This window comes from Halyomorpha halys, unplaced genomic scaffold (genome assembly GCF_000696795.3).
Source record: "Halyomorpha halys isolate HHAL.00 unplaced genomic scaffold, Hhal_1.1 Scaffold654.1, whole genome shotgun sequence".
Classification (NCBI taxonomy): domain Eukaryota; kingdom Metazoa; phylum Arthropoda; class Insecta; order Hemiptera; family Pentatomidae; genus Halyomorpha; species Halyomorpha halys.
Window position 1 is genome coordinate 336,370 of NW_027108478.1, and position 9,414 is coordinate 345,783.

The following is a 9,414-nucleotide window of genomic DNA, read 5'->3' on the forward strand; positions in this document are numbered from 1 at the left end:
TGTTTACAGAGAAATAATAAAAACCATAATATTGTTTTAATGTTTAATTTTTTTTTTTTTTCCCCCGTATTGTTTTTGTTTTATATACATCTCCTGTACTTTTTTAGCTTTATATTTTATGTATTTTTATATGAAATTTTTACTCTTGCCTTTGTATCTTTTTATTTTTATTTCTATTATTTTATCTTAACTTAGTTTCATTTTGTATCTTTTTAGCCCTGATGAAGCCCTACAAAGTGGGGCGAAACGTTGGAAAATGAAATAGTTGTAAACTATTTTCGTTTCACTTGTGACCGCAACCCTGACCATCTTCCTATATATCAATTTTTACGGTCAACTACATATACATATATATTATGATAATTGTCACACAAGCTCGTGGGGCATCCGTCTTTTTGATTTTCTCTCCAGGGAGTTAATGTTCAGGATATAGATGGCCTCAGCATTCGTGTGTGATTTGAATGGGCGAATTTATGAATTTCTTCATTAACTTTTATTATTTAAAGATATCAATTTATAATGTACCAGGATGCATTACCAATGCCCCTAAGAACTTTATTTTGAATTTTACAAATAATTTCTATGTTAGGGTCCTTCGTATATCTTCAAGGTTGGATTCCATTTTCCTTTTTTTTTTTAGGACTTTCTGGTAAGTTAGAACTTGTTATAGACAGATTTAATTTAGCTGGGATACTTTTTTTTTCATATGCTCTTTCCACTGAAGCTTTTCGTCCAATGTCATCCCGAGGGATTTGGCCTGATTTAAATAGGAGATCACTTTGTTATTCAATATAGTCAGGAGATATTTGACTTTAGTATTGGTAAAATCAACGTGCCTCAATTTAGATTCATTCAGTTTTATTTTTCATTTCAATCTTGCATCCTCTTCCATTCCTGACAATCCTCCGAGGCGCCTGAAAAGAAGATGGCCACGAGACCAGCTAATGTAAAATGTCATTAGAGTGCTACCAATGGTTAGTTTCTCTACACGCCTGTAACACTCCAATTTAACTTAGATCAGATTTACTAAATGTATTATAATGTACAGTTGTAAATAGCAATAAATAAATATTTTAAAAAATTTTCATTTTGTTCCAGTATTAATTAAATTGGCAGCAATGCATTGTTTGAGATTTACTTTATGGTATAAGAAACTTGACAAAGAGTTTAAGGAAACTTTTCAGTTATGGTCCATCAAAATTAGTAACTCAAAAATTAAGATCAAACATGGAGAAGAATAATTTAGAATACTCAATGAAAAAGTAATCAAGCTTAATCAATAATTAATAGTTGAAAAAAGGATAGTTTTAGTACTATTTTCTTTCGATTACCTAACAGGAGGGTGCCATTACTCTCCTACATAAAAGGGTGGGAATTTTGCCGTCGTGAATGCACTTAACACGTCATCTTTCGACGTTATACCGGTTGATTTATTTATCATGCATCTTGATATTTTTCTCTGTTCCATCTGATCCATGTTCCATTTTAATGGAAAACATGCGTTTCTTAAAAAATTGCGGAGGAATACATTTATTCTCCGTAGTCACTAATTAACTTCCACATCTTTTCAGAAGGGGCAGCCGAGTAATAATGCTAGAGTTATGCTGTCTTCTCAGAAAGGATCACTAAGTGTAAAGAGTTTATAGGGATTCCATACATTAATTTAATTATTCGTAAAATCGTTCATTTAATAGTAATTGTGAAGAGAGTGATGTTATTTTCAAAACTTTGGTATATCTATAATGAAAATCCATTAAGGTGTTCTCGATAAATTCGTCCTATTTTCTCTAATCTGGTCAGACTAATTTCAATGTAAACATTATTCCAAATTATATCTACTGTTCTAAAAAGTAAGGAGTGAATATAAAATTAAATTAACTTGGTCAATTTTCTAATAAATGTTTTCTAGGAACAGTCAATAAAAATTAATTTCTTTTAAGAAAACATTAAAATATAAAGTTTGACACAAACGAATAATCGTTTCTGATATAACAGAGTTGTTTATTAAAAGAAAAGTAATAACACTCAACAAAAAAATGACTGAGAATTAATGGTAATTCACCATTATCAACAACAAAATGTGAGCACGCTTTGAGTAATTCCCAACTTTCTTTTTTTTAATCCTTCTGCCCAACCATTTCTGGCACGAATGGTGCTGCACAACACTTAACTGTCAAATATAGCTTACTGGATGCCACACCGACACGAAAGTTATACCACAACTGTGTTGGATGAAAATAAGAATATTGTTTATCATTTGTATACGATTCTAATTTTTAAAACTATGCCTTAATATAACTAAGGGGTTCAGATTTTGGTTCGTTGTTCGTTACACTAGTATAGTTTCTATGCCAAATTTTAATTATTTAAGCGATATCGGCCTCTTCAGAAAGTTTACCTATACCACTACAGCCCGTGAAGGCTCTTAGGTTCAGTGCTTAATAATGAAGTATTGTCTCTAGACCAACAGCTCTGCAAGGAGACAATTCAGTCAGAATAATGTTGAACCATAAGTTTTGCTTTTTAATGGAAATTTTATTTTTGGTATACAACACTGAGTGGCCAAGTTTTAATGAGCTCTCGTCGCAGGTCCAATCTCATTTGAGTAAAAACGTATAAAATAACCAACCAACGAAATCCGCCAGATGAATTTGATAATATAGCCAAAATTACAATATCTATACTATGCAAAAATGGTGTGGAATCGTCTCAGACCAAGCAAAACGTTCTGTGTAATAAATTATTTTAGTACTATTTTGACTAACCTTTTGGGAACATCACAATATTGAAATTTTTTAAATAAAGAATCTCTCCTAGTTCACCTGTAAATTTTCCTCTTATGGTTCAAAAGCTAAAAATGGTGTTCTCCCTGTGCTTGAATTTTCATTTTTGAACAGTTTAAAATGATGGTAAAGTAAATGATAGATCTATATATTCATCTTTAAATTATTGGTTCCTAACTCCTGAGAAAAACTTACCTGTCACAAACCTGGTCCTGTTAACCTATTCATTTTTATACTTTCCAGACTATTTGTTAGGTAATGTGGTTTAAAAAGTTATTAAATATAAAGCAGGAGAAAAAAAAAAAAAGATAATTTCATTTAGGTATAACTTTTGGCAATAAAGTCATTATTAACTGTGTAGTATGAACAGTTTTGAATTATAAAAAGAAAACATACAATAATTTTTTTTTTCACAAAAAGGCCTAGAAGACCAAATGCATATCATAACTCTAATGCTTCTTCATCTGCTTCCTCTTCTCCCATATGTCCTACATGAGCTCTGCGTGTCTATGTTTTCTCTCCTCAGACCACCCGACTCTTTCTGGAGCACTTTTTTCCCACAAGAACCTTCACTCCCTTGAGCGTCCTTATGTACTCATCTCTGTCTGAACAATCCTGGTACTTCAGCCCCATTTCTTCTATAGCATCCCTAACTTGCTTGAAGTATCCTGTTGAATTTTTTTGATAGTGGATTTGTTGAAAAATTTGATGGTTCGTCTTTCGGGTTTCATCCTCATCATGTGTCCATAGAACCTCAGCCTTCCCATCCTAATATCAGTCTCTAAGTCTGTTGTTTCCTTATAAATTTTTTTATTCGACCTCAACCTGTATCCTTCAGGTGTTCTCTTAGGTCCATAGATCCTTCTGAAAATTCTTCTTTCTATTTTAAGAAGCCCCTATAGATTGGGAAGACACGAGGTTTCCGTTCCATAGAGTATCACTGGCTTGATGACTGTGTTATAATGTTGTATCTTAGCTTTAATAGATAAGTTCTTCTTTTTATAAAAATTACTGGTGACAAAGTTTAATTTTTTTTGCTCTATTTTTTTGGCGACCCTATCCTTAAACCCTTCTCTCTCTGACCCATTGCTGCATATGATTTCTCCAAGGTACTTAAATCTCTGAGTCCCTTTAATTGTTCCGTGATTGTTTTCAACCATTTTCTTCTTAAAACCCATGTCCGTGGTCAACAGTTCCGTCTTCTCAAAAGAAATTTGTAAGCCTGTTTTCCTCTCTATTTCCGAGAGGGTGTTTATTTGGGCAATCACCTTTTCTTCTGTTTCTGCAAAACAAGGTCAATAAACAATAATTTGTTTATATTTAATTTAATTTTTTTAAAATGAAAATAAGACTAGTCAAAAGAACTGCTTTTTAAAATTTGCCCTAAAATAATATGCACATCCTAACATATGGAGTTTGGACATTTACATTATACGCTTTTGACAAAAGTGGCAAAGTGGTATGGGCATTCATTGAAAACATTACTAGTTTATAACTGGAGCCACAATATTCAAGCCCAATATAGTTCAGAAGGATGTGGGTTTGATTCCAACATGGGCTAATTAATATTTATTTGTAGCAATCAAAATAAATCTTGACACTCCTATGTCAAGTACAAGATGGCAACCTCTAGATAGCTGTCACAGGTTTGCAAAATGCCCGCTTGCCACACTAGTTTCACCACTAATATAAGAACCTATAGTTTTTAACTAGTTTACTTTTAGGTCAGAATTTTATTTTGAAGGAAAGAGGGTGGGACTAAATCCTATATTATTGTGAATTGAAGAAATATCAAATAATCATATAAATATATATATGATTACTAGAAGTATTACTTTACATAATGGCAACTAATAGAGACAATTATCCAAATAAAAATGTAAACTACAGGGCAAAAAATCAGTTAAGAGCATCAAAGATTGCCTTAGACTGGATACATGGAATACAGACCTTCTTCAGGAGTGATTAGGCATCTTGGGAATATTCTTGGCTTTTTACTAGTTTTTAATAGTTTTCAGACAGAGTTAGTTTATTAGAGACAGTTATATAAATTAAAAATATATAATATTAGGCTTCTTTTCAAATATTAACAGGCCTCTAGTTTCACTCAAAAGTTTAAAAATGTAAGCTAACATTATACTTATTTGAGACAACATAACATGGTATTAGATAGGATGTAACCAAGAAGTAAAATTATCAATTCAACCTTAATTGAATCACTATTGTATTAATAAAAAAAATAATAATAAAATAAAAACCAGCTTTAAGAAGCAATTTCTTTACAGAAGCGAATCATGAGCAGTCATTGAACAGATGTGTGGATGTCAGTAGATACAGGCTAAACATACCAGATCAATATGCACCGGGTTCAATGTCCATATGTATTCCAACAAGATAAGGAAAACCAGGGTATCCAACGGTCCCCAAAAGTTGTGAGGTTCTGCAATGAAATAACTCAATCCTCATAGCCTTAAGTAGAATAAGTAATACTTATTGGTAGGGTACATATTAATCTAAATGATAAAACCACTAATATAAATAATAAATAAGTTCAGCAACAGTGATATATAGATATTTATTTCTTATTTATTTGATAGATCAAAATTAATCAATACTGAGTTTTTTTTTCCACAAGCATTAAAAGAACATAAAACCAATAATATTGATAATTCATTACAGATTAAATGAATACCATGATATAAATTAAATATCATAAGAAAATTGTTTCCTAAATTAACATTACAATTTTATAACATTATAAAAAGAAGATTGACAGATATTTCAATAATTTTATCAATGCAAAAACAATATGGATTGACAATTTGTGAAAAACATCACACTTAATAAGTAATAAAACTCTAAAAAAACATTACATGGTAGAGCCTAAACAATCTCATAATCACTCAAATATTATTATAGTTCATAGTTATACTATTATTATAGTTAACACTTGTATTATTATAGATAATAGTTGGAATATTAAATATTTAAGGTAATACAATAATAAGAAAATTGATAAATAAAGAAATTAATGAAATAATATTAATATAAAAAAGAATTTAATAACTTTTAAAGTTTTACTATTATGCATTTTTAGTGGTATTTAAAGGTGTCTGCTTAAGCTGAAGAATAATGGAACGCATCCTAGAAACATCTTTGCTGGTTCTGCTTGACTTAGGATTAAAATCACATAACTTAGCAATCCGTTCCCACTCTGTACCAGGTTCTATAGCTCCAGTATCAGCAACAAATTGTTTTTCAGCATTTCTAAACAATTAAAAAAGCATTGTCAATTTAGGAAAAATAAAATCTTAATTCTAAAGATCCATAAAGATTTATGAATAAATAGGAAAATTTTGAGGAAAACAAAAATGTCTAATGGGAGCTAAGAGAATATATATATAAGATTGCAGAATCTAACTGATCAATTCTTTAAGTAGCTGAATTCTTTTATCAATATATTTATTTAACTATTGTCCAATGGATTTTTTTTATTTAAAATATGTCTATAATTATTAGAGATATACCAAAAATGAAATAAAAATATAGGAACAAAATTATGATATTTTAGTGTGCATGGGGTAATGTGTGTTTGGTATTTAAAAAGTTATAATTTATATCTTAATTTTAAAGTAAGAATTATTTACAATTTATAAATAATTACTTTGAAATATAGCGTTATTAGACATATCAATAAGCATTTCAATGCATTATATTGATAAATAACATTTATTTGATGAATTATATGTCATATAAACTTATTGTAATTTTAAATATTTGAATCAGTGCTATTTTGAAATTGAAGTTTCCTGAAAAACATCGGAACAATGGCATCTATTATAAACAACAATATGGCAGTCTGCATTTGTTTAATAATATAAACCAACCATGAGAGCATATAAAACTTAAAATTTTATGTATATGAAGTAAATTAAATTTTTAAACTAAAAAATGAATTAACTCTTATTTTTAATAAAGTGAAAATGTAAACATAAATGTATAACAAAGTGACAATAAAAAATACAAAATACTTTAAATAGTTAAAATAATATGAGCAGATCTAGTTCAATTGATGGAAGACTAGTCAGTGGGCTAACAGCTCTTGGAATAAGACCAAGTGTTATGAATCTGATAAGGAAATACTTTTTTAATGAACTGTCCTTAGGAGGTGTTCTGTGCCCATAGGTGTTCTATGGGTCTGAGGTTAGAACTGAAGTATTTAGATGGGAAGTTCACTTCTTCTAACTAATGCTTCACTCCAAATGGTGAATAAATTCTTTTAATATTTTTTTCAAATATATATTTTTTAAAATAAACTATTACATAAGGATGTTAAAAATACATTTCAATAAATAAAAATAAATACAAAACACCACAGATATTCAACAACCAGTTTAAATACTTGTTGAGGTTCTTCATCAATTGTTAAAAAATCAAATAACTCCTAAATGATTTAAACTAGTATTTATCTTCTATAATAAACAAAATACCACTTTAACTGTTACTTTCATCATTAAGGTATTCAGTAACAAGATTTACAATACGTGGCTATGCTTATTATACATCAAAAAGAAATCATTATAGATGTAAGGGCGAATGGTACAACATAATCTTTCAGGATGTAGCTTATGTACATTTCTATGTGTAGTTTGGCTCCCTCTCAAGAACACAGGTCTAGGTCTTCACTCCACACTAACTCTAAAGGTGAACAATGTATGACATTATTGATAAGAAAGTTGGACACTAACCATGATACTCTACCACAATAAATGCCATGTTGGATACTAACCACCTCAAAACTAACTTAATAAACATATTTATAAAAAAATATTTTTTTGGCTATTTAGTTTATATTTTAAATTTCTATAAACAAATAATTTTTATCTTAAAAAATATATGTTAAAGATTTATAGACAAAGTCACTAAGTTAAAATAAATACTTACAAATGGAATTTAATTTTGGAAAAAAAAATAATAAACTTAATCATTCTTGTAATGGCTTTTTTAATTCAGAGTTTGGCCATCATTAGCGTAGTATCCATTAGGCGTTTGATTTTCCAGCAAACAGGTTCGTTTTTATTCTTTTTTTGTTTTATTTCCCCTTTCTTTATTTTACTCTTACCCCTTCTTTTCTCCATTTTCCTTACCCATGTTATAAGTTTTGTTCACTATATTATTATTGGTGTTTTCAGAATTTTTTTTTTCTATTCATTTCTTGGTATACTTCACTTATATTTGGCCTCTTTATCAATTATTATTGTTACATATATTTTCTTCCTCTCAATTTTCATTTTCTTTCCATATTTCAATTTTTAAATTATTAATAACTAATATGTTCATACTTCTTTGCATTATATAACTTCATTTTTATTTCATTTCCTTAATTATGTTATTATACCCAATTTTTCAATTACCTATGTATACATTTTATTTCCCGCTTCTCTTATCACTTCATTTTATTAATTCTATTTTGTAAAATTATTGATTTTATGTTATTCTGTTTATACTTTCTTTTTTATTTTCTATACTTACTGTGGTTGTTATCTTGTTCTGTTTTTAGCCCAGAAGGCTAGAAACTCTAGCCGAAACGTTGGCACAATAAAATAGGTTAATCCAACTTATTTGAGTTTCTCTTTGACCGCACCCCCAACCATCTTCTCCTCGTTCGTCATCTACGGTCAACTATCTCTCATAATTATTAATAACTTATACATTAAATAAAGCAGTCTACTTAATAAATACATGTTTTGTTTTAAATTTATTGGTTAGCCATCTTTCCTACCTTAAGCTGTATGTTAAACAAAACAATAACCAAAAAATTTGACTCTTTTATGAAGATACTTATTCTAAATTAAATTATTCTTACTTGCTATTGAATACTCACTTAGCTGCCTCCCTGTGTTCATGGTTAGTAAAAAAAAAAAAATAAATATTGAAACAAACACCATTTTAAAATCTAGTATTCTGAAACCTATTCTTCCATACATAAAGAAAGATTAACTAAAACAATTTATAATTAAAATAATAATAAATTTTCAAATTTACATACATAAAATTAAAAACACAATAAATCTTAATGGAAGAATAGATTCCAAATAATGAACACCTTACAATCAGTAATATTAACCTAAATACCTTCTAAATTAATATTATAAAAAAGGATGGAAAAAAACTTAATCTTTTTTCTGCTTTCTTTCTTTCTGGATGATTAAATAGCATTCTTCAATTCTTTATTTATATCAGTTCTGAAGCAATGAAATAATCCTTTTGATGTTTTGTTGGAGATATTAAATAATTTAATTAACTAATATCAATTATAAGAAAATCAGTCACTATCTATTATTTTGTTTATGCACAATTAACTTTTTTGGTTCTAGTTATACACAATTAACTTTTTTCGTTCTAGTTATTCATAATTGGATAGTTTTTTAAATAAACAAACATGAATATTCACCTATTAGCTGATTTTGTTTTCGTAATAAGTTCTTCATGATGTTTATACCATTCTTCTAATTCTTTTTTTGCAGCAGCTCTCCATTCTTCTTTCTTAATTTCCTCGTTTTTATCTAACAATCATGAAATTAATTATCAATAATTACTTTAAATTAATTCATAAACTACATAAATATCA

The 9,414-nt window shown here is 28.7% G+C and overlaps 1 protein-coding gene across 2 annotated transcripts in view; it reads right to left on the reverse strand.

Moving 5' to 3' along the window:
* Positions 1-5,329: 5,329 nt before the first annotated feature.
* The window catches only part of Clc (clathrin light chain), an 18,359-nt gene continuing 14,274 nt past the window's right edge, over positions 5,330-9,414 (reverse strand). Inside the window, exons 5-7 of one of the 2 annotated variants that reach the window (XM_014427538.2) lie at positions 9,238-9,349; positions 8,668-8,679; positions 5,330-6,050 (exon numbers count right to left, since the gene is read on the reverse strand). In XM_014427538.2, the coding sequence (XP_014283024.1) occupies positions 5,867-6,050; positions 8,668-8,679; positions 9,238-9,349 (308 nt within the window). In that variant the 3' untranslated portion in view covers positions 5,330-5,866. The remainder of the gene's footprint in view (positions 6,051-8,667; positions 8,680-9,237; positions 9,350-9,414) is intronic. The other variant, XM_014427539.2, reaches the window with a different exon arrangement.